Source organism: Ovis canadensis, chromosome 14 (genome assembly GCF_042477335.2).
Source record: "Ovis canadensis isolate MfBH-ARS-UI-01 breed Bighorn chromosome 14, ARS-UI_OviCan_v2, whole genome shotgun sequence".
NCBI classification, from domain to species: Eukaryota; Metazoa; Chordata; class Mammalia; order Artiodactyla; family Bovidae; genus Ovis; species Ovis canadensis.
Window position 1 is genome coordinate 60235122 of NC_091258.1, and position 26385 is coordinate 60261506.

General features: G+C 38.5%; 1 protein-coding gene and 1 pseudogene across 1 annotated transcript; both read right to left on the minus strand.

The window, feature by feature from the left end:
* Window positions 1-6516: 6516 nt before the first annotated feature.
* On the minus strand, window positions 6517-25271 carry LOC138418716 (zinc finger protein 585A). The gene is made up of 6 exons (XM_069550364.1): window positions 25112-25271; window positions 23630-23685; window positions 22384-22578; window positions 14460-14586; window positions 10672-10764; window positions 6517-9415 (listed from the first exon to the last, which is right to left on the minus strand). The coding sequence occupies exons 3-6, from the start codon at window positions 22459-22461 to the stop codon at window positions 7077-7079; spliced, it is 2637 nt and encodes an 878-aa protein (XP_069406465.1). The 5' UTR covers window positions 22462-22578; window positions 23630-23685; window positions 25112-25271; the 3' UTR covers window positions 6517-7076.
* Window positions 17074-17525, minus strand: LOC138418807 (large ribosomal subunit protein uL24-like; annotated as a pseudogene).
* Window positions 25272-26385: the final 1114 nt, after the last annotated feature.

The following is a 26385-nucleotide window of genomic DNA, read 5'->3' on the forward strand; positions in this document are numbered from 1 at the left end:
CAACCACACAGAGAACAACCTGGTACAACAGAGTTATTTGGCCCCAAATGCAAACAGTGCTGAGTTTAGGAAAACTTTCTCAAGAATGGTTTGTTAGACTTTGGGTGGGTTTGTTAGACCATGCTCTAGTATGATTTGAAAAGGCACACAGGATGACACAGTATAGTTTCCTTATTTCCGGGTTTTTGATAATTTTTCTTAACACAAAGTTGGGAAAGTGTTGATAATTGTTGGATCTGGGTAATGAATACTTGGTGATTAATCTTTCCTATTTTTTTGTATGTTTGCATAGCATCTTAGTTCTCTGACCAGGGACTGGGAATTGAACCTGGGACCATGGCAGTGAAAGTACTGAGTCTTAACCACTGAACCACCAGGGAACTCCCTAGGATGGACTTAATGAAAAATAGTAGAAGCCATGTGATTAAGTGCTAGTAAGAAAAAGCAGACTTAAAATTGGACATATTTAAGAATGAAACAAAAATGGTCATATTGCAGATGATGTCACTGGACAACAGGAATAAAAAGACCAAGAAGATCCAAGAATGAATTCATCCCACTCTATATGAGGCATCCTGAAAGAGGATTTTGCATTGAAACAGAAAGTAATTCTGGGACTTCCCTAGTGGCACAGTAGATAAGAATCCATTTGCCAATGGAGGGGTCACAGGTTCGATCCAACCCACCCTCCTATCCTCTCCTTCCTTCCCACAAATTTAGTTCACTCTGTGTGGAGCACTCGGTCAACCTCAGTGCTACTGATATCATTAATCCATCCATTTGACAAACTTGTACTGAGTCTCTACTTTGTGTTGGTGCCATGCTGGGTGCCTTGGACACAGCAGGAGGAAGACAAAGTCCTGACATCATGAGGGTTATGGTCCAGTGAGGAGGGAAGAATGATAAATCAAAAAAAGAAACACTTAATATTAGGTCAGAGGGTGATAAATCAAAAAAAGAAACACTTAATATTAGGTCAGAGGGTAGTACTTGCAGCGCAAATATAGTACAAAATAGGGAGTGTGTACTTCATACACAATGGTGTGTGTGTAAACTCTCCAAACAAAGAGAGGACAACAAGCTTCATGGAGACTGAGGAAGCAGAGTCTCAGAGATCACAGCCAAGCAGAGGCCCAAAGAGAAACAAGCTTCCGTGATGTGTTGACAGAAAATAAAAATGGTGACCAGCTACAATTAAAGGGTTTTCCAATCTCATGTCCCCTTTTATTATAGTTATAACTTTACACTATAAACATTAAATGTAAACTTGTAAAAATACAAATAACCAAAATTGTATGTGAAAGACATATGCAAAATAGAAAGTGAAAGTGAAGTCACTCAGTCGTGTCCAACTCTTTGCGACCCCAAGGACGGTAGCCTACCAGGCTCCGCCGTCCATGGGATTTTCCAGGCAAGAATACTGGAGTGGGCTGCCATTTCTTTGGGAGATCGTCCCAAACCAGGGATCGAACCTGGGTCTCCTGCACTGCAGACAGACACTTTACCGTCTGAGCCACCAGGGAAGCCCGGCTTGCAAAATAGAAAAACTTACATATTCTAATATATAATCATATAGTACATATTATATATCATATAAAATATTTTTATTGTAATAGGAATATACAATAGATACTGCAGTGTACTATATTATATACAATGTTATAGTATATAATGATATGCAATATAAAATTATAACTAATGTACAAATCTATATATTTATCAAATTTTTAATAATCTTTTATCAAACATAATTTATCATACAGTAAAACATTAATACTTCTGAGATTCATCCATGTTGGAGCTTGTGTCATAACTCAGCTTTTTTATGGCTGAGTAGTATTCCACTGTATAGATATACTATACTGTATTTAGTTATTCACCCATTGATGGACATTTAGGCTGTTTCCAATCTTTTGGTGATTATGAATGCAGTTCCTATGAACATTCAAGTACATACATAATTTCTCATTTCTCTATGGTAAAAACCTAGAAGTGGGATTGCTAGGTCATAGGATAAGTATATAGTTACCTTTATAAGAACTTGTGAAACTATTGTCCATAGTGGATATACTACTCTGTATCATTCCCACAGCAATACATGAAAGTGTCTATTGCTCTACATTCTTGGTAACTTTTGGTACTATGTTATTTATTCACTGACATTCTAACAAGCGTGTAATGGTATGTCATTATGGTTTTTATTTGCATTTTCCTGATGACTATGTCCATTGTCTTTTCATCACCATACTTTCATTTGTAACTTATACAACCATATGGATGAATCTGATATTTTAAATGAAAGAAGTCAGACTCAAAAGGAGATACATACTTACATATTTATATGGATACACACACATTCATGATGTGAAAAAGGCAAAGCTATAAAAACAGGAAACAGATAAGCAATATCGAGGGGTTGGGAGTAGATAGATTGATCAAAAAGGGACAGGACCTTTCTACCATGTGTAAAATAGCTAGCGGGAACCTGCTGTATAGCACAGGGAGCTCAGCCTGGTGCTCTGTGATGATCTAGAGGAGTGTGATGAGGTGATGAGAGGGAGGGGATATATGTATACATACAGCTGATGCAGGTTGTTGTACAGCAGGAACTAACACAACATTGTAAAGCAATTATACTCCACTTAAAAAAAAGAACATTTAAGAAAGACTCATAATTTTTTAAAGAGATAGGAAGGAATTTAGGGTAGTGAACAACCTGTTTTCTTGATTGTAGTGTTGACTCCTTGATTGTATGCTGCATTTGTCAAAAACTCTCAGAACTGTACATTTTTAAAGGTGACTATTACTGTGTGTAAATGATACCTCAATAAATCTAATTTTTAAAAGGTGACTATTACTGTGTGTAAATGATACCTCAATAAATCTAATTTTTAAAAATAACTCAGTACTATAACACTGGGCTTCCCTAGTAGCTCAGCTGGTAAAGAATCCACCTGCATTGCAGGAGACCCCAGTTCGATTCCTGGACCGGGAAAATCCCCCGGAAAAGGGATAAGCTACCCCCTTTAGTATTCTTGGGCTTCCCTGGTGGTTCAGACAGTAAAGAATCTGTCTGTAATGCAGGAGACCTGGGTTCAATCCCTGGGTTAGGAAGATCCCCTGGAGGAGGGCATGGCAACCCAGTCTTCTTTCCTGGAGAATTCCCATGGACAGAGGAGCCTGCTGGGCTATAGTCTATGGGGTCACAAAGAGCCAGACAGGACTGAGCAACTAAGCATAGCACAGCAGCACTATGATACTATGTTACAGTAAATATAAAAGAGAAATAGTTGAAAGTAATTTATAAAATAACATACATTTCCCTCTGTGAGGTTTGGGTACAGCCATTCACAGGTTGGTCTTGTGTCAATTTATAACTGGTAATATTATTAACAACAGGGACACTCTTATTGGTCTCTACTAGCTCTGCTCCCCTCATGTGAACCATATTAAATCTCTTCATCTTTCATAAACCTATTTTACAGGTGAAGCAATCAAGGCTCAGGGGAGGTTACTGGGCATCAGGGTTGGCACCAGGATTTTAATCCATGTTGACAGCTTTAGCTATATTGCTTGCATCAGTCCTCATGTAGTAAGTCAGTATCTCAGCATGTGATCTCCTGGGGTCCCCAGATCCTCCCCAGTCTACTCCAGGCCAACAATTCCCTGGACAGTGTGTATGAGGCTAGTACCCTCTCCTTATCCCTTCTCCATCCCCATAGGGTTCCTGTCCATGCAAACAGTGGGGACTTGGACAAGCAATGCTGGGGGACTTGCAGGAGCCACACTAAGTGGCCCGATGAAGCAATGTGAGCAACGAGGAACCAGTAGACATATGTTATTGGGGGACAAATAGGGAAATAGGAATTACCAGGATTTAATGGAAGAGTCACAGATACTGTATTAGTGGGTAATGGTCATTGAGACTTTGTACAAGTTGTTAATGGGGGTCCTACAGAGATGGCTAATGTGAAGTCTATGATGTCTTATCAGTCATTGCCCTTACCTGGGGATAGGGAAGCAGATGAACAGAACACACCAATGTTCAGAGAGTACTGGGGGCATCACCACATACTATGTTGGGGATGGTTACAAACACTGCTGTGTGGGGGTAATGGAAGACTGTTACTATCACTATGAGAGACAATTAATGAAGGGAAACAAAAGCCATCCAGATAGAGGTGTCAAAGAATTAGGAGGTAATATTAAAAGTTGGATTTCGTAGGGTATACTAGTTTCCTACTCTGAGGATTGTTGTAAGCAGTCATCAGTCATGATTTAGGTGAAAATGGGAGTAAATCGGGAGAATGGAGGTTACCAGACTGTTTCACAAATGGGGCAAAGTAATATACATTATGCTGGAGGTTAACTGGGAGATGTAATGAAGAAGCTCTCCAGACATTATTTCCTGGAATTAGTAAGAGGTGACACAGTGATGGAATAAGGTGAAAGGAGGATAATGGAGGGTGTCCAGATATTGTGAATTAAGAAAGGGATAATGGCAAGATCTCCAGACACTCCCCTGAGGAGTTAGCAAACACTGTCCCCAGTTGGGGGATAATGCTGGGTCACAAAACATTTAGTGAAGGCCCAGAAGCAATACTGGATGCAGTAAAAGGGGGTAGTGGGTCACCAGATATTGTTCTAAGATAGTGGGTTCATCAGTTACTGTGAAGCAGTGAGATAAAGAGCTAATGATGGATTAGATATCATCATGAAGGTAATGAGACATGCCACTAATCACTGCCCAATTTGATTATTGGAGATTATATGAGAATCCTTAATCTTGCTCCCTCAACCAGGTTCTGTCCCCATTCTCAATCCCCATGCTGCTATTCACAATGGTGAGAACAATTCTGTACCACCTATTGCTCACTCTCAGCATTGTCAATGGACTGACCTGGAAGAACCATTCTGCTGGTTCCAGTTTGGCCACCCTACAGCTGATCATTCAATTAGATCCTCTGCATGCATTTGTGAGGCCACTGCTGCCCCAGTCTTAGGCTGCCCACCTGACTTCCAAGGAAAGCCAACCCCTCTCTCTGCTCTTGGTCTCTCCAAATTAGCAGCTTTGGACAGACCTGTCAGGGCATGATAAGCAGGTCTGTACGTCAGCTTATGAGGTAGGGGAGGCCCTGTCAAGGTGCAATTGGGGTAGGGCAGGGTTGTGAATGCTTGGGCAGAATGAGCATGCTCTTTGTGATCACTTTGGAGCTGACTGAGGTATTTTGGAATCACTGAAGGGAATCTTGAAACATCAAGTATCTATGTGGGACTGATTTCCTGTGCCTCAGTTCTCTTTTGCTTAAATGGGTTGGCATCAGACCAAAAGGTTTACAATGATGTTACAACTTCTGGGACAGGAAGGAAGGACTGAGGGTGAAAAAGCCTGCTGTGTATTAGGTAAGTTGGTTCTCCCCATCAGAGCATCTTATGCTGCAATATAGAAAGCACTGGGCTTCCCAGGTAGCTCAGTGGTAAAGAATCTGCCTGCTAATGCAGGAGACACAAGAGATGGGAGTTCAATCTCTGGGTTGGGAAGATCCCCTGGAGAGGGAAATGGCAACCCTTTCCAGTATTCTTGCCGGAAAAAAATCTCATGGACAGAGGAACATGGTGGGCTATAGTCCATGGGGTCATAAAGAATTGGACATGAGTGAGTGACTGAGCACAGCACACACATAGAAAGCATCAAAGGGAAATCGTGAGAAGAGCAGGGTCAACAGTGCATTAACGTACATTCATGGAAGGACTGCTGTATGTTAGGCATGGGTCTAAGCTCACTATGGTGAACAAAACGGGAAAAAAAAATTCTAGAATGCGAACCATAGACAAACAAGTGAAATATACAGGGTACTGTGGTAATAAGTGTTATGGAGAATGATAAAGGAGGAAGAGGAGAGGGATGGAATTTTAAGTCAGATAGGTAGGGAAGGGAAGGCCTCTGCAAAGAGATGCTGCTGGACGAAAGACATGAAGGAGTAAAGCACACAGATATGAGGAACTGTGCTCTTTGAAGAGGGCACTATAAATGCAAAGGCCCTGAGGCAGGACCTAATTTGATGTGTTTGAGGGACATGGGGGAGAAGGTCCTTGTGGAGTGTATGGAATGAAGATGGATAGAAAGAAGACAGTGAAGGTAATGTTGAGGTTTGTTTTTATGAGTTAGTGATTTGTTACTGTCATTATAAAAGGCAAGTCATTAAGGAAGGCAAATGAGCTGGAAGAACTATGACAGCAAACGGGAGACTGAGGTGAAGAGTTGACTGAGATGACCTGAACATTCTTATTTCAGCTTTCCTGAAGGTAATGGGAACTCACAGGACATTATGCTGAGGGGTAATTAAGGGTCAATAAATCTGGGAGATAAGGGTAGTCAGCAGACACAGTATTTAGCATGAATGGGCAGTCATAATGCAATTATAGCAGTCAGAAGACAATGTGCTGTATGGGAGTTGAAGACATCTACTGATAGCTAACGAGGGTTGCTAGAGGATAATGGGTCAGTCAACTGTATACAAAAATAATTTCTCATTTATTGTGGTATCCCTTTCTTGATAAAAATATGCAATAGGGAATTGGATAGACAAGACCATGTTGGATTCAGCAGAAGAATGTCACCCAAAATTCTGTTAGACAATGTGTTCTGCAACAAACACCTCACAGAACTCAGGGCTTATCATTATCATATATATTATGTTGTTCTACCATTCAGCTTACTGGCATGTTACTTATTCCACAGTAAACAGGGTTATCATTAGCATGACTTCACATAATGCTTCCAGTGCGGAATTTGGTAACAGTGTTCCATTATAGTTTTCATGAGAAAAATTCCACTAATGTACCAAGTTGACAAAGTTCTTTCTCAATATAAATGCCTCAGGGTTTACTGAGGCTGGTGACAATGTGGAAAGGGGCCCTCTCTTTTAGGGCCCTTTCAGAGGTCCTCTTCTGTATACTAATATGTGACATTATGATGGAGCATTTCTATTTAAGATAATATGCATATTTTCTGCTGCACAAATTTCATAATATAAAATCAGATCTGATCTGAGGTTTCTCTCAGACTGTTTCTCTCAAGTGTGAATACTCTGATGCACGTTGAGCACTGACTTCTGAACGAAGCCTTTCCCACAGATGACACACTTATAGGGTTTGTCTCCAGTGTGTGTTGTCTGGTGTTTATTTAAATTTGACCTGTCAGTGAAGGCCTTTCCACACTCTGCGCACACATAAGGCTTCTCTCCTGTATGAATGCGCTGATGCACTTGGAGCTGTGATTTCTTAGTAAATGATTTACCACAATCACTGCATTCATAAGGTTTCTCTCCAGTATGAATCCTATGGTGTATAATCAGTTCTGACTTTTGTCTGAAGGTCTTTCCACATTCAGAACAGATGTAGGGCTTCTCTCCAGTATGAGTTTTCTGGTGTTTACTGAGATTTGACCTGCCACTAAAGGCTTTCCCACATACAACACACACATATGGTTTTTCTCCTGTGTGAATTGGTTGATGCACCAGGAGCTGAGATTTGGAGGTGAAGGATTTCCCACAATCACTGCATTCATAAGGTTTCTCCCCAGTATGAATTCTCTGATGAGTAATAAAGTTTGACTTCCGGATGAAGGCTCTTCCACACTCAGTGCACACGTAGGGTTTCTCTCCTGTATGAATTTTCTGATGCACAATGAGTATTGACTTCTGGTTGAAGGCTTTCCCACATTCATGGCATTCATACTGCCTCTCTCCAGTGTGAATTTTCTGGTGTATATTGAGGTGTGACTTCTGGGTGAAGGCTTTTCCACAGGTACTGCATTCATAAGGTTTCTCCCCAGTATGAATTCTCTGATGTGTAATCAAATCTGATCTTTGAGTGAAGGCCTTGCCACATTTAGGACATATATAGGATTTCTCTCCTGTATGAGTTTTCTGATGTGTAATGAGATTTGATCTGTTAGTGAATGCCTTCCCACATTTAGTGCACGTATAGGGTTTTTCTCCTGTGTGAATTCGTTTATGCACGTGGAGTTGTGACTTGGAAGTAAAGGATTTCCCACAGTGACCACATTTATAAGGTTTCTCTCCTGTATGAATTATTTGATGGGCTATCAAGTGTGCCTTCTGGATGAAGGCTAGACCACATTTCATGCATATATATGATTTTTCTCCTGTATGAATTCTCTGATGCACTGTGAGTGCAGATTTCTGAGTGAATGCTTTTCCACAATCACCACATTCATAAGGTTTTTCTCCGGTGTGAATCCTCTGATGTATAATCAACTCTGACCTGTAGGTAAACGCCTTACCACATTCAGTACATATGGAAGATTTCTCTCTAATTTGAACCTTCTTATGTGTATTGAGGTTGGAATTATTGTTGAAAACCTTTCCATATTCGCTGCACATAGACGGTTTCATTCTTGTGTGAGTTCGTTGATGTACCTGCAGCTGTGACTTGGAAATGAAGGACTTCCCACAACTACTGCATTTATACGGTTTTTCTCCAGTGTGAATTCTTCGGTGTGCAATCAAGTGGGTCTTCTGGATGAAGGCTTGTCCACATTCAATACATATATAGGATCTCTCACCTGTATGAATTTTCTGATGCATCTTGAGCGTGGACTTCTGCGTGAATGCTTTCCCACAGTCACTGCACTCATGGTGTCTCTCTCCAGTATGAATTTTCTGATGTATACTAAGATCTGAGTTATAAGAGAAGCCTTTCCCACATTCACTGCATTCGTAGAGTTTTTCTCCAGTATGAAGTCTCTGATGCCTGAAAAGAGAAGATACTTGGAAAAAGGCTTTCCCACATTCACTGCACTTATAGGGCTTCTCTCGAGTATGAGTTCCCTGATGTGTGATGAATTCTGGCTTCTGTACAAAAGCTTTCCCACAGTCAATACATACATAGAGTTTTTCTCCTGTATGAACTTTCAGATGTACCTTAAGTTGTGAATTTTGAGTGAAGATATTTCCAAATTCAGCACATTTGTAAGATTTCACCCCAGTATGAATTTTCTGATGTTGAGAGGGTACTTGTTCATAGCTGAGAATTTTTCCACATTGATTATGGTCCTGAAATTTTTCTCCTGTTGGAGTACACTCTTGTTTAGTATAGGAAGAAATTTTACCATATTCAGTAATCTTATTAATGTTCTTTGATCCACTGTTTCTATTATGAGTGCATAAATCTAAATTACAGCTTAAAGCACTTCCAAATAAGTCACATTGATGATGAGGTCTCTTTGGGGAAGGAATGTTTTGGCTTCCACAAATTATTTTTCTTATGTCCTTATATGCATAATCCCTTTGTATAGTCAATACTTTCTTGATGAAAGCCACATTTCTTAAAGATCTGTTTTCTCTCTGATGATAGCTCTCTATCTGGTCACCAATCTGCCACAATTCTTCTACAATAAAATACAACAAAACGTCATTTGTAGCATCGCCTTCCCTCTCAACATAGAAAAGTTTCTGAGGTTTGAAGCCCAAAGTCTCCTTCTCAAAGGAGAATGATTTTAGCTCAAAGAACAGCTAGCAAAGGCAAGATGAGAGGCTCATATGGTTTATCTAAGCTGAACACACTGAAAAGAGTGATGAGGGTGAATCAATGACTTAGTAGACTTGGTGACAGGGGTGATAGGAAACACTGTGGGATAGAATTCAGTTTATTTAGAGAATAAACTTTATGAACTCAATTCACTATGTGCAGAAGTGAAAAAAGGGCAAAGAACAAGATATACAGCACAATAACATTTATATAAATTAATAATACATACCTCAAAGTCATTTTAAACTTAAAAAGACCACATATGAACTGAAACATATCTTTCTATCATAAGAAACAATTGCCTATGATGGGAAGTGAGATGAGTATGGGGGAAAAAAGAAAAAAGGAATAAACAGAAAAAAAATTATAGAGAATCCTTACTCATACTGATGATGATAGTGCATCCTGAATGAAGACATGATCAAACTCAAACCTCATCTTGCGAAGTACAGAAATAAAGCAATTTCAAAAATCAGTCAGCCAGGCAGAGACTCCCCAGTCAGTATGAAGTCTCAAGTAATTTTGGAAGGAAAAGTCAGAAAGGTACTCCTAACAGTTAAGCGACAGTGAGCCCCAAGTAATCAGTTGGATGAAAAGCATAGGGAATGGGAAAGTGAGAAATCTTAAGTCAGTGACTATGGAGAAAATAGGAAGAGAGCATGACTGGAGATAAAGTTTAGAACCATCTCACAATAAGAAACGAGAGAGGACTAGCAGAAATGGGAGTGTGTGACACACAGTAAGTTTTAAAGAAAGCAAATCCACAAACAGCTGAATAAAAAAAGAGTCAATCTCAAACAATGGGGAAAGCAGAAAGAAAAGAGTGTTAGAGAACGTGAGCATAACCAAGAAAAAAAGAAAATATTTAATGAGGCAGATTGGCATATGATCCAGAGCCCAAAAAGCCAAGGAAGAAGATAGTTAGAATTGGCAAAGGCATTTATGTAGAAAGCATTTAGTTATTTGAGAGGCCAATGTCAAGGGCTCTCAAAAAAAAAAAAAAATCAGAACCTTCCAGAAGAGTCATACTAATAGCAGCTCAAAGATGCTAGCCTTTCTCAAGATGGCTGAGATTTACTCCCCTGTGTCTCATCAGTCTGGGTCACTCTCACTCACCTGGACAGCTCTGATATGGGCCCTCACCTTGCAATGCCCATGGCTCCTTTCCTTGTTCCAACATGAAAACCTCGATTTCAGGAACTTGATATCCTGTTCATGAGAAATGATAAAAGGTCTTGCTTGCTTCTGCCTGTGCTCAGTCATGTCTGACCCTTTACGACCTCATGGACTGTAGCCCACCAGACTCCTCTGTCCATGGGATTCTCCAGACAATAATACTGGAGTGAGTTGCCATTTCCTTCTCCAGGAGATCTTCCCGACCCAGGGATCAAACTGGGGTCTCTTGATTGCAGGCAGATTCTTTACCATCTAAGCCACCAGGGAAGCCCACCATAAAGTATAAACAAATCTACTCTAAAAAGTTAATATTTATCAAAATTTATGCACACAAAAACTTATAACTGTAATGGCACCATTCACAGAGCACAGAAATGTAGACAAACATAAAGATGCAATAATAAATTATAATTGCATAAACTGTAGTACATACTGTACTGCTGTAATAATTTTGTAGCTACCTCCTATTGCTATTTCAGTAAGTTTAAGTGCTGTGAATATCCACTTAAAACACCCTAATCATCACTTCATGAGCAATCCCTCTCTCCAATAAATTGCACATAGCACTAAAAACTAATCTCCCTGGGTTGTCATGTACTTTTTCATGTTCACTCAATACCATAAACCTTGAATAATATCATGGAACCCATACTAAGTGCCATTATAAGAAAAAGTTGAATTGCTTGATTAAAGTTCAGCTCATTGTGTTTCAGTCCATGGGGTCGCAAAGAGTTGGACACAACTGAGCGACTGAACTGAACTGAATTGTGTTTCTGAGCCCAATCAGTAAAGTCTTATTGTTCAATGAGGCTTTGTTTTTCAGGAAACTAACCATGTTTAGTTAGAGAACAAAGTACAGTTAATCCTTGAACAACAGAGCTTTGAACTGCATGGGTCCACTCGCATGGATTTTATTGAAAATATTTTCCAAGCTAAAGCTGTGGTTGCCAGCCATTTCAAGATAAACAAACTCAGTATGAGGAACATTCTAAAAAGAGAAAAAGAAATTCATAAAGCATTGCTGTAGCTAAACCAGAAGATACAAAAACCTTGTACTTTTTAAGAAATACTTTTTTATCTTGTACTAAAAGTGGAGTTTGGGGCTTCCCTGCATAGCGCAGTGGCTCAATAGTAAAGAATTTGCCGGCCAGTGCAAGAGACACAGGTTCAGTCGCTGATCCTGGAAGATCCCACATGCTGTGGAGCAACTAAGCCTGTGTGCCACAAAAACTATTGAGCCTGTGCTCTAGAGCCTGGGAGCCACAACTACTAAACCCATGTGCTGCAACTACTGATGCCCTCTGCAACAAGAGAAGCCACCACAATGAGAAGTCTGCACACTGCAACTAGAGTAGCCCCAGCTCACCGCAACTAGAGAAAAGCCTGCACAGCAACGAAGACCCAGCACAGACAAAAATAAACTTTTTTTAAATGTAGTTTTTATGTGGGTTCAGAATTGCTATAAGAGAAGTGTATCTAGAAACTCTAATACTATTTGAGAAAAAGCAAAGTAATTATAAGATACAGCAAAAGGAACATGAAGGGCCTAAAGAGAGAGGATATAATCCCAGTAAAGGATGGTTTGATAAATTTAGAAAGAGGTTTGGCTTTTAAAAAAGGTAACAGGACAAGCAGCTTCTGCTGACCAAAAGGGAACACATGAGTTCCTAGATGCCTTTAAGAAAATCATCAAGAGCCGCCAGTCTTTTGGCTGTAAAACAAGAAGGCCTGAACAGCAAGAAACTTCTGGATTGGTTCCACTGATGCTTGTCCCTTAAGTCAGGATGTATCTAGCCAGTAAGAGACTGCCTTTTAAAGTTCTCTTGATATTGGACAATGCCACTGGCCACCCAGAACCCCACGAGTTCAACACCAAAGGTGATAAAGTGGTCTAGTTGCCCCCAAACACAGATCTCTAATGTAGCCCCTAGATCAGGGGGGTCACAAGGATCATTAAAGCTTATTACACATGATAGTCCATGGAAAGGAATGTCAATGCTACGGAAGAGAACTTTGACAGAACATCATGAAAGGCTGGAAGGATTACACCACTGAAGATGCCATTCTTGTTATAGAAAAAGCTATAAAATTCATCAAGCCTGAACCATAAATTCCTGCCAGAGAAACTGTGTCCAGATGTTGTGCGTAACTTCACAGGATTTACAGCAGAACCAATCAGGGAAATCAAGAAAGACATTGTGAATGAGGCAAAAAAGTTGGAGGTAAAAGTGTAAAGGATTTGAAGATATGGATCTTAGAGAAATTCAAGAGCTAACAGACATCACACCACAGGCTTGGTAAATATGAGGGCTTCCGAATCAGTGCCAGATGGTAGGAAACAGATATAAAATAAGCAGTGCCAGAGAACAAACTGACATGAGACAGTAGCAGATGGGTTCCACTTGCTTAAGACTGTTTCTAACTTCTTTTACCACATGGGCCATTCTATGATATGAGCACTAAAACTAAAGCAAATGGTGGAAGAAGGATTGGTATGATATAGAAGCATTTTTAGAGAAATGAAAAAGCGAAAAAATTAAGACAGAAATTATGATGTATTTGCATAAAATTACACTGAGTGTGCCTGCTTCTCTAGCCTCAACTCTTCTACCTCCCCCACTTCTGTTGCCTCTGCCACCTCTGAGACAGCAAAACCAATTTCTTTTCTTCCTCCTCCTCATCCCACTTAATGTGAAGATGATGAAGATGAAGACTTTTATGATGATCTACTTCTACCTAAAAAGCAGTAAATACTCATCGTGCTATACAGTTAATAAACTTATCTGTTGTATATACATGTGTCTTCCTGTGAAAATCTATTGATAAGAACTATATGAGGAGTTTTAGTTTCATCATCATCATTGTATTCATCACCTAAGTATTCATCATGTAGAACGTCATGCATAAGACCTGTACTGAGGATGACAGACTATTCTTACATAGGCATAAGGTGAGTGATATTTAACATAAAGTTAACAAGATCTTAGTTTTCTTACTGTTTTATAACTTTGCTTTCCAAGAATTGCATTACTGTAAGTGTGTTGTGTGCCTCTTTTGTAATTGTTTTCTCTAGCTTACTTTATTATAATACAATATATAATACATACAATATACAAAATATACACTGACTATTTATGTTATTGGTAACATAAATAAAACAGGTAAATAACATAAATAAAAAAATAAAACATATAAGAAAATGAATAACATAAATAAAATAGGTAACATAAGCCTAATAAGTAGGGATTCTCAGGTGGCTAAGACTGTAAAGAATCTACCTGTAATGCAGGAGACCCAGGTTCAACCCCAGAAGATCCCCTGGAGAAGGGAATGGCTACCCACTCCAGTATTCTTGTCTGGAGAATTCCATGGACTGAGTCTGGTGGGCTGCCGTCCATGGGGTCACAAAGAGTTGGACACAACTGAGGGACTAACACTTTCACATATTACTGGTAAGTCTTCCAGTCACCAGTAGGCTATTAGTAGTTAAGTGTTTGGGAAGTGAAAAGTTATATGTAAATTTTCAACTGTGCAGGGGGTCTGCGCCCCAACCCCTGTGTTGTTCAAGAGTCAACTATAATATTCACAGTGCCCAAAAGGCAAAAAGAATTCTGGACAAATAAGGGCAAAACCATCATATAAGTCAGATGTCTCATAGCATTCAGCACCTGAGAATAAGAACACTCTCAGTGGGGCCCTCCCTCAGACACCCAGGTGACTGTGCTTACCTATTGAGAGCAAGTGGCTACAGGTCTCCAGCATCACATCCCGGTATAGGTTTTTCTGATCAAGGTCCAATTGCTGCCACTCCTCTCTGCTGAAATCTACAGCCACGTCCCTGAAGGACACTGATACCTGTAAGGGCACATTCCTGTTCAGCATGAATAGTTAGCTTTGGAGGATGGAGACACTTTATTTAGGAATATAGAACTTGAATTTTGTAGTTATTAGTTTACCTTTTTTTAAAAAAAACCTCATCCCCCTCATTTCCTTAAAAATTTATTATGAAATTTTATATAGAAGATGTAAAAGAATTATATAGGGAAAACCTATAATTATAACCACTTATAATCTATCACTAACATGTTACCCTACTTGCTTTTACCGCATATTTACCCATCCATCAGTCCATCTTACTTTTCTGTGCATTTCAAAAACTATAGGTGCCAGTATACTTCCTTCTAAATACTTCAAAAATGCAAATCATTAAATAGAGTATAACATGTTTTTATCGTTTTTAAGATAAGTCTTACATACAATGAAATGTACAAACCCTCAGAGTACCATTTGAAGTTTTGACAAATGCATATACTTGTGTAATCCAGGAACATTTAAAAAATATTTCATACAGAGTGTGCATGTGTGTGTGCTAGTCACTTCAGTCTATACAGAGTGTATATTAAATATCTAGTTCTACATAATATTTTATGGAAGAAAGAAGTCCAGTAAAGAATTTCTGCTATTGTTCTATACTGCTGCTGCTGCTACTGCTGCTAAGTCACTTCAGTCATGTCCGACTCTGTGCGACCCCATAGACGCCAGCCCACTAGGCTCCTCTGTCCCTGGGATTCTCCAGGCAAGAATACTGGAATGGGTTGCCATTTCCTTCTCCAATGCATGAAAGTGAAAAGTGAAAGTGAAGTCACTCAGTTATGCCCAACTCTTAGCGACCCCATGGACTGCAGCCCACCAGGCTCCTTCATCCATGGGATTTTCCAGGCAAGAGTACTGGAGTGGGGTGCCATTGCCTTCTCCGTTGTTCTATACTATGATCAGTCAATTACTCACTTTTCAAAACTGAAGATTGAAATAGGCTCTCTTGTAGTTTTCTAGCAACTGGATGAATGACCTAAAATATAATTTCTGATTAATTTAGGCCAACCCATTATGCTAGTCCTGGAAACACAAAAATAAATTACTTATGTTTCTAATCTTCTAGCAACTTAAAAGACTTAGAAAATAAACAAGACCTATGATTTTTAAAAAAGGAAGTCACAAATTCACTAAAGGGTTAAAAAGTGAATCTCCATGTAGAAAAAACTGGGGTCCCCCAAAGGAAAAATACATTCTATATGGGGGGGGGGGTAAGTTTACATTAATTGAGGAATTTAAGTTAGAAGATGAGAAGTATAATACAGAATGAGGGGGTGAGGGAGGTCATTTCCCAGAAAAGACAAAACCAAAGGTGTGGATATAGGAAAAGACACGATGAGTTTGGATAACAGTAAATAGCTCTATGTAAATGAAGAGAAGTCTGCATGACATGCCAGGAAGGTGGTTATGGGAAAAACAGTTTGCTCATAGAAGAAGTATGAATTTTCCACTTTAAGTAAAGGTAATTAAGCTAATCAGATTTATATTAAAATTTTTTTGTATTGCAGAATAACCAAATAAATGATGAGGAACAGTTTCTTACAAAATGCTTTCTGGCTAATTAATGAAGACGTTAGGATAGAATCAGAATAACATCATTTCATAATTCATAATGAAATAATAGACAATAATCACTAAAGGTTGCTTAACTGTTTCATGTGAAAGGCTGAGAAGTTTAAAATGAATGAATGAGCTAAGAAAATCTGCAATGAATCAACAATTTTAACATCATAAAAAGAGATAACCAGGTATTATGGGCCTCCTGATATGATATATAAAGAAAAATACAACCTGAAACTCATTAAGCCTCTGCTCTCTGCTAAGTAACTTTAGTCGTGTCCGACTCTGTGTGATCCCATAGACGGCAGCCCACCAGGCTCCCCTGTCCCTGGGATTCTCCAGGCAAGAACACTTGAGTGGGTTGCCATTTCCTTCTCCAATGCATGAAAGAGAAAAGTGAAAGGGAAGTCGCTCAGTCGTGTCTGACTCTTCGGGACCTCATGGACCGCAGCCTACTAGGCTCCTCTGTCCATGGGATTTTCCAGGCAAGAGTGGGGTGCCATCGCCTTCTCCGCATTAAGCCTCTAGATCCCACAAATTATTCATATGTAAGGCCTTGGTGCCTCAGGGGCAAAGAATCCGCCTGCAATGCAGGAGACGGGGGTTCACTCCCTGGGTTGGGAGAAGAAAACGGCAACCCACTCCAGTATTCTTGCCAGGGAAATCCCATGGACAGAGGAACCTGACAGGCTAAAATCCATGGGGTCGCAGAGAGTCAGACACAACTTAGTGACTAAACAACAACAATGTGAAGTGTAGAGGAAAATGTTCAACAATATCAAGACTAAAACATAAGCTAAATCCAGAAGGTAGCAAATGATCTGTTCTTTCAAAAAATAAATCACAAAAGAAAAAATATGGAGGGGAATCTTTTTGTTTGTTTTTTAACAGTTTTTAATGAAAGCTGTAGACAAGATGACTTTATTCCTGCATCTTCTCAATTGTTTCTTCCTTATATTTGCCCTTTTGCTTTCCTACTTGGAGAGATTTGGCTTTACCTTTGAGGATCTTTTTGCGGTCTTTGTCCAGTGAGATAACCACCTTGCTGTGAATGCCTATATGGACAGTTGTGCCATTAGCCTTCTCCTGCTGCACTCATTCAATGTAGATGACGTATTTCTTCCTGTAAACCTGGACTACTTTGCCAATTTGCTGCCCTTTGTAGTGCCCTCACACAACTGAACTTCATCATCCTTTCGGATGGGCATGGATCAAACGATGTACTTCTGTCTTAGCTTTTTAGAAAGAAGAGAAGACATAATTTTCCTGCGAATGTGGGAAGATGCATTGAAATGCCTTTTTCGATTCTTGTTTAGGTCAGAAGTCACAAAGGGAATGAACTTCATTTTGGCTGCTGGCGTTTCAGTGATGGCCACAGAAGGGAAGAGGGGAATCTTTTCTTTATTAAAAGAGACTAAGAGAAGTCCCTGGTGGTTCAATGGTTGGAAGCTGGAGCTTTCACTGCCGAGATCCCAGGTTCAGTCCCTGGTTGGGATCTAGGATCCCACAAGCCTTGTGCTGTGCTCCCCAACTCCCCCCTCCAAAACAAAAAGACTTCAGAGCCATACTAACCAAGTGCAACTTATGGACCTTATTTGGCTCTTAATTAAAGCAAACCAACATTTAAAAGATACTTATGGCGTGTTTGTATGTATGTCTTTGTGCATACTCAGTTGTGTATGACTCTTTGCAACCCCATGGACTGTAGCCCACCATGCTCCTCTGTCCATGGGATTTTCCAGGCAGGAATACTGGAGTGGGTTACCATTTCCTCATTCAGGGGATCTTAAGAGAAATTCAAATAAAAACTGTATATTCAATGATATCTAGAAATTACTATCACTATGTTATAGGTGTGATAATGGCTTTATGGTTACATTAAATAAAAAGGAAAAAAAGAATTCTCATATCTTAAGAGATATACATCAAAGTATTCACAGATAAAATGGTTTTTGGAATTTACTTTAAAATAATCTGGCAGTTGGGAAGGAGTGTGACTTTAGTTAATATAAAAATGACAGAGAATTGATGACTACTAAAGCTGAGTGATCAGTATAATAGATACAGGGTTCCTTATACTATTCTCTTTACTCTTGGATACATTTACATTTTTTTTTCATAATAAAGTAGTTTTTTTTTTAATGATCATTTATATTTAAAAATTCTAGTCTGGAAATGCATAATTGAAGGAATGACTTATTTCCACCTGGAGTCATAAACACTTAAAAAAGGGATTATAGGGACTTGAACATCCCACACTCAGCAAATTGCAGAAATAACAGAGAGGATATTATCTATGCTATAGAAAAGCAAACACCATCTAATCAATATTTATAGGATACTCCAACAAAAGAAAAACACACATTCTTTTCAAGAACCCACAGAACAATGACCAAGACAGACCATATGCTAGGGTATGAAACAAATCTCAATAAACTGGAAAGAACTGAAATAATTCAAAGTTGTTCTCTGAAAATAATAGAATCCAATTAAAAATCAGTAACAGAAAGACAACAGAAAAATCTCCAAAGGAAATATGTTAGAAAATAATAACAAAAACTGAAAAGTCACAAAGTATCTTGAAATCAATCAACACACTTCTAGATAAACTACAAGTCAAAGAGAAATCCTCAAAAGAAATTTAGAAAATACACAGAAGTGAAAGAAAATGAAAAATACTACATATCAACTCATCTTATCTCTCATTACCATTAAGTGCTATCCTTTTAAAATCTTTGTCATGCTGGGCAAAAATGCTAATGCATTATTATCTTTACAGTTATTTGATTACTAACTAAATCAAAACTTTTATGTTTATTGGCTGGTAAAAAACATGTAATATATCAAAATCTGTGAGATGCTGAAAGGGAAATTTATAGAAAAGGGGAAACAAACTCCAAATAAAAAATGGGCAGGGGATCTGAATAAGGCATTTTTCCAAAGAAAATATACAGATTTCCAACAGATATATGAAAACATGCTCAATATCACTAAGAATCAGGGAAATACAAGTTAAATTCACAATAAGATACCACCTTACACATGTTAGAATAGCTATTATCAAAAAAACCCACCACACAAAACAAAAACAAAAAATACCACAAGAAATAACAAGTGTTGGCAAAGATGTGGAGAAAAGGGAATCCTTGTGCATTACTGGAAGAATGTAAACTGGTACAACCACTATGGAAAATACTATGGAAGTTCCTCAAAAATTAGAAATATAACTGCCTTGTGAAAATTAATACATATCTTAAAGGTTCTCAACACAAGAAAAACATCTGTAACTACGTGTGATGAAAACTAGATTTATTGTGGTGACCATTTCACAATATATACAAAGATTGAATAATGTTGTATACCTAAAACTAATGTGTGATATGTCAATTACATCAATTAAAAAAAAAAAGAAGGGGAAAGTTCTCAAGTCAATAATCTAAATTCCTACCTCAGGAAAGTAGAAAAAGAAAAGCAAAATAAACCCAAAGCAAGCAGAAAAAAAGAAAAATATTAGAAAGTAAATATCAATGAAATTGGAAAACAAAAATTTTTTTTTAACTAGAGAAAAATCAATAACACACAATGTATTATTTGGGGAAATACATAAATAAAATTGCTAAATCTTACTAACTGACCTAGTAATCAAGGATTAAAAAGATACAAATCACCAATGTCAGGAATGAAATAGGACTATGATTACAGATCTGGCAGCCATTAAAAGAAAAATAAGGGAATACAAAAATTCTATGCTGGTAAGAGTCAGCAATTTAGAAGAAATGGACCAATTCCTCAAAAACCACAAACTATCAAAACTTACATTATGGCATAGATAAATTGATAATCCTACAACCATTCAATTAAAATCATAATTTAAAATCTCCTGAAAAAAATCTCCAGGCCCAGATAGTTTTACTAGAGAGTTCTACTAAATTTTTAAAGAAGTGTTAGTCTCATTTTTACATAATCCCATTCAGAAAGTAAAGGAGGAGGAAGCCCTTCTAATTAAGCCCAACTAATTTTATGAAGTCAGTATTATTACCCTGATACCAAAACAGGACAAAGACAGTATCAAAAAGAAAACTACAGACCAGTATCTCTTTTATGAATTTAGATGCAAACATCCTAAACAAAATACTGGCAGACTGGATCGAGCAATGAATAAAAATAACCATGCACCACAATAAACAGGAATTTATGAAAGAATTCTCTGTATTATATTCTGCAATGCTCTTTGAATCTATAATTATTCCAAAACAAATAAAAGTTGAAAAACTATATTGAAGAAAGATTATTCTCATAAGAGAACATTTTGAAATGAGCAAAACTGGAAAATATGTCATGAAAACCACTGCATAATTCAGGTGGGAGAATACAAATTTCTTACTTACCTAAAGTAAGGCTGTAGTAAGGCTATAGAACAGACTGCTATTAATTATTAAGGAGGTAAAATTGATACCAAATGTGAAGATAAAATAATGGGACTCAAGTAACTCTCAGTTATCAGTTTTGTGTTGCTACAGATTCTAAGGTCACAGTTGAATTTAAGGACTAGAGGTGGAGACTGGGGGAAGAAGACAAGAATTAATAAATTTTGTACATATTGAGGTTTAGGTGGTAAAACATATACAAGGAGGGACACTAGGCAGATGGATACAGAGCTAGTATGGAGATGATGATTCAGTTGTACTAAAGCAGGTCACTGAATTCAGAGGAGGGAATAAGCATGTAGGGAGGACAGGACAGAGAAAGTATTAAAGATACTTGTGGTTTTTCATACCATGGGGCAACTAAGCTTGTGCACCACAACTACTGAAGCCTGTGTGCTCTAGGGCCTGTGCTCTGCAACAAGAGAAGCCACCACAATAAGGCCACATATCACAATAACTAGAGAAAGCCCACTGGCACCAATGAAGACCTAGCACAGTCAAAAATAAATAAATACAAAAAAAATTTTTTAAGATGCTCTTGGTTTTTAATGTCTAAAATTATGATGTTTAAAAGCTATCTTTTTTATTTCTTCATTTAACTGTCTTCAAAGATTCTGGTTTGCCTCTATGCGATGTGTTTATTCTGTTTAGGAGGCTTAAAACATTATCATTTCTTTGAAAATGTCCCCTATATACTTGAAAAGACTATATATGCTCTAATCTTTCTCTTTCATACACTTGCACATTCACAACCTATTTCACACTGAAGTCCTGGCCCCTGAACCCTATGCCATCAATAATTAAATAAGGAATCAAGAAGATGTCATATCCGTGGCTTTGACTCCACACCAAATGAGCTTCTTATAAACAATCTGTCCAGGGGAAAAAAAAATCTCCTTACTTAAAGATAACAATAAAAATCTAATGTACAAAGACACTATAAGCAAAAAGAATAAAAGAAAAAGGAGATTTAAAGGAACATGCTAGAAATAAGCAAACACAATCACCATGAATTCAAGGAATTCACTAAAACAAGCAACAACTTAATTAAGTAAATAGGGATATAAGAGTCCAAGGAATAAATTCTGGAAAAACAAGTTAAGAAATTGTTATTTAATTGTTTAAAAAAATGGCAGATCTCAGTAAAGAAAGAAAAAGTAACACAGAAATGAAGTTTTCTCTGAAAGCAATAAAAACATTCTGTGAAAAATTGCCATTGGCCAATCTCAATCTTATTAAAAGTAGAATTTTTAAAATAAAAGTCATAATACCTACAAGGGAAAATATAGTAAATGGTAATTAAAGGTTTGATGGGAAAGTTAATATATTCCTCAAAATACACCTATTTCATCTGCAATTTACATTTTATTTCTTTGAGATAAATTATTTCTCTAGATTATTTTTCCCTGGAGAAGAAAATGGCATCCCACCCCACTCTTGCCTGGAGAATTCCACGGACAGAGGAGCCGGACGGGCAACAGTCCTTGGGATCACAAAGAGTCAGACACGACTGTGTGACTAACTTTCACTTCAACTTTTCCAGATTATTTTTGAGCATTGTTTTGCTGTGAATAGTTAATACATTTGACTTCTGAATCTATATTTATAATTTTCAATTCTATTACTATCATTGACTGGTTAGGACATCAAGGTTACATAGTAAACAAAATGAAACAAATATCAAAAACAAGGTTGGGAATAACTTTAGGTATCATCTTTATCCAAAACTTTGTTGTAAAGATCAAACTACTCCCAGAATGAATTTCCACCCACTGGGATTCCTCCTTCTCACCTCACATGAGCCACCACGTTCCTCTGGAGCCAGGCTCAGGGATTTCTGGGGAGAGGTCTGATTGGCTGGCATGGTCATGTTGGGTCTCAACCTTTATTCTCTAAGCAAACTAAAGTTTGGTGCACATATAAACTCAAGCAGAGCCGCTGAAGAGTGGTGAGGTGAAATCTGGAGGAAGATCTAGTCCAGAAGCTTCTGGAAAGATAATGTTCACATGGTCAGTCATCAAATCAACATTTCCAAGGAACTCCAAGGTGTAGTTTCCTGAGCCAGACACCACAGAACAGTGGTTCTCAAACTTGAGTGTGCATGTGAATCACCTGGAGGGTCTGTTAAAATATTAATACAGTTAAAAATCTGCATATTCTAACAGTTTCCAATTCAGCAAGTCTAGGATAGGGCCCAACTCAGACTATTCAAGTTGTTCTAACAAAATACCACAGACTCGGTAGTTTATAAACAACAGAAAGTTACTGCTCACAGTTCTGGAAGCTGAGAAGTCCAAGATTAAGGTGCCAGCACGAACATGTTTTCATGAAGGCACTCTTCCTGGTTTAAAGTCAGCACCTTCTAGCTGTGTTTTCACATGGTGGGAGGGGCTAGGGAGCTCTGTGGTGTCTCTTTTGTATGGGCACTAATCCCATTCACCAGGGTTCTACTTTTATGACCTAATCATTCCCCAAAGGTCCCATTTTCTAACACCATAATTTTGGGTGTTTGGATTTTAACATATGAATTTGGGAGGAACAAATATTCAGATCATAGCAGGGCCCCAAAATCTGCATTTCTAACTAGTACCCAGGTGATGCTAATATTGCTGTTTCAGGAACCACATTTTGAGAACCAGCACTGTGGAGTACAGTCTTCCCAGTTGGCTCAGTGGTAAAGAATCCACCTGCCAATGCAGGAGACACAGGTTCAATCCCCGCGTCAGGAGAATTCCCTGGAGGAGGAAATGGCAACCCATTCCAGTATTCTTGCCTGGGAAATCCCATGGACAGAGGAGCCTGGTGGGCTACAGTCTGTGGGGTCACAGAGTCAGATGCAACTGAACATACACGCACTCTGTGAAGGACAGAAAGTTTAACAAATCCTGTGATAAGTTATTCATGGTAAAATATGGGGAAAAACATGAGATACAGAGAAACAGTATTAAAGATGTGAATTGCAACTCAGCTATTTTTTGGCTATGAGACAATGAAGTTATTTTAGCTTTAGTTTCAAAAATAAGAATTAAAATGCCTACCTCATAGAATTATGAAAATTAAATGAGATGGTGCTTGTAAAGTACTCAATACCTCCCTGGAACACAAGAAGCATGCAATAAATATCAGCAGTTACCACCACTATTAGATATTAAAACAATATAAAAACAATATAATCAAAGCAAGGAAAACAACAGACCAGACAATGATTTATGTATGTATTACTTAATGATTTATGTATGTGACATTCAACTGAATGTACACAAGACATTCTTTGCATAAGCAATGTTGATGTAACTGGCCATCCACCTGGAACAAAACAAACTAGATCCCCATCACACACTATACTTTAGATTGACTTCCAACAGGAATAAATACTTTAAGTATATACATTTTTAAAACCTCAAAGAATATAAAAATAAACTTTAGGAGAATATATTTGTATAACATTCTGATGGAGTAGGAGAGATCTTACTTATAAATATCTAACTTATAAATGAGACCTAACTTAAAAATGAGAGAAAACCCAGAAACTATAAAAGAAAAAACAAATATTTCTGATTATAAAGATACACCTTAAAAATGAAGATATATATATATATAATTTTTCAATATGTGATGACAGGTTATCCCTACTGGAAAAAACCACCAAAACTAGCAATCAAATAGATTTTTTAAAAAGTGACAAAGGACACGCAAATTCACAGAAAAGGAAATTTAGATGGCCGACTGCATTAGAACAATTAGATATAATTTTACCCTCAGAACTGTAAAAGCTTTTTTTAAAATGCTGGAAAGCATTTTGGAAAATGAGCTCTTTTATAAATTAGTGGTGGGTGCTTAAGTGGCTATAGTATCTTTTGAGTTATTAAGGTTCAACTACTACTAAAAATACAAATAACTGTTCCTAATAATAGTTTCAAATATACAAACCAGAAACTGGCAGAAAGAAGAGCAAGAGGACAAATAACCTTTCCAATGTGAGTTTACCTGTCTCGGTAATTAATTAAGCAGAGAAAATAATCTGGAAATACATTCGCTATTAAACAATGTAATTATTAAAGTACACACATTGTTTTCCGTAAAAGATGTGTCACATTTATGAAAACTGACCCTGAACTGGGCCATAAGCAATTTTTACCCTCGAGCCTCACCCAGAGGCATTATTTGAAATAAGAATGCCCTTCTGAATAATTCACGGGTCAAAGAAAAAATTGAAATTAAAAAAAGACAAAAAAACCACAAACGCTGAGATGTGAGGAATAAAGAAAATGCTTGTGAATGTTTAGAAAACAAGCTCATGACAGACACCATGCTGACACCCCAAGCCCTACCACTGACCACAGACTTCCATCACTGGGCCCCAAAATCCCAGTCACTCTTCTTAAAGATACTCATTGTTGCCCAGAACCCCATCACTGCACTCTTTGATACCAATCAAGGGATGCCACAGACACGACCCCCCACCACTGAAGCCGAAAACCATCATCACTAACTCCACGGACAAGCCTTCCATCACTGACCTCACAGAATTCCTAATCAAGACCAACCAAAATCACCACAGAGATCTCTCGGAAAAAAAGTGTGAAAAAGCTCCCCACACAAGCAGCAAAAAAAAAAAAAAAAAAACCTCCGCAGGCACTTCCGCTTCCAGTCGGATCTCTAGCATGGCCCCTTACGGACGGTTGGCATTGCGCATGCTCCGGATTACTTTGACAGTCGCGTTCAACAGGGCGAAGAGACGTTAGAAAGACTGTGTGCAGTTTCCCGGCGAGGCGGGGGGTGCTGTTGGGTAGCGAACATGGCTGCACCCGATGGCGCTTCTGCGAGCGGGCCGCCATCTTGGAAGTGTGTCCATTCCGTACACCGGAGAACTAGGCCTCGGTGGGTTTTTAGAGTGAGGCAAGGGTTACTACCCCTCCAGTATTCTTGCCTGGAGAATCTCATAGAAAAGGAATCTGGCGGGATACAGTCCATGCAGTCGCAAGAGTGGGTCACGACTTAGAGACTAAACAACAGCAAGGGACTGTGCCGGACAAGCACTCAGGGAGTGTGGAGAGGTCAGAATGGGAGTCCACCCCTGGATGACAGAGAAATGTTAGAATGGGCAATCCGCTGAGGAAGCGTGGTACAGCCTTTAATGCGAGAAAGCACTGGGGCAAACTGTTAGAAGTTAGAATATAATCCTTAGCTCTCTGGTGGCTCAGATGGTAAAGAATCTGCCTGCAATGTAGGAGACCAGAGTTCGATTCCTGGGTAGGGAAGATCCTCTGGATAAGGGAATGGCAACCCTCTCCAGTGTTCCTGCCTGGAGAATTCCATGGACAGAGGAGCCAGGCGGGCTGCAGTCCCTGGGATTGCAAAGAGTCGCACACGACTGAGTGACTAACATAGGAAGGGCTGGTGGGGGGAATGGAGACTTGAATCCCCATTAATCTTCACTAGCCTTCACCTTAACAACTACAAGGAAAACTATAGTAGGCAACAAAAATAAAATAATAATAGTTTTTAAGATGATCATGCATGTGCTAAGTTGCTTCTTTCCCGTGCAACTCTTTGTGACCCTATGGACTGCAGCCTACCAAGCTCCTCTGTTCATGGGATTCTCTAAGCAAGAACACTAGAGTGGATTGCCATGCCGTCGTCTAGGTCAACGTGTGGCTAAAAGTACTTAAGGAAAACTATTATTTTTATTTACTTCTTAACTAAAATCTAAGTAATAACAATGTCCTTACTGTATAAATGAAGCCTTAAGTCCCATCTGTGACTCCTCTTAACTTCTCCTATATGGAAATTC

Excerpts from the sequence above, each read along its gene's own strand:
- LOC138418716 (XM_069550364.1), bottom strand. The coding sequence starts at position 22,461 with ATGACCATGCCAGCCAATCAGACCTCTCCCCAGAAATCCCTGAGCCTG. Across the intron at positions 14,587-22,383 it reads AACGTGGTGGCTCATGTGAG|GTATCAGTGTCCTTCAGGGA; the intron begins GTGAGAAGGAGG and ends GTGCCCTTACAG. Across the intron at positions 9,416-10,671 it reads CCCATATCAGAGCTGTCCAG|AAGAATTGTGGCAGATTGGT; the intron begins GTGAGTGAGAGT and ends ATTTTATTGTAG.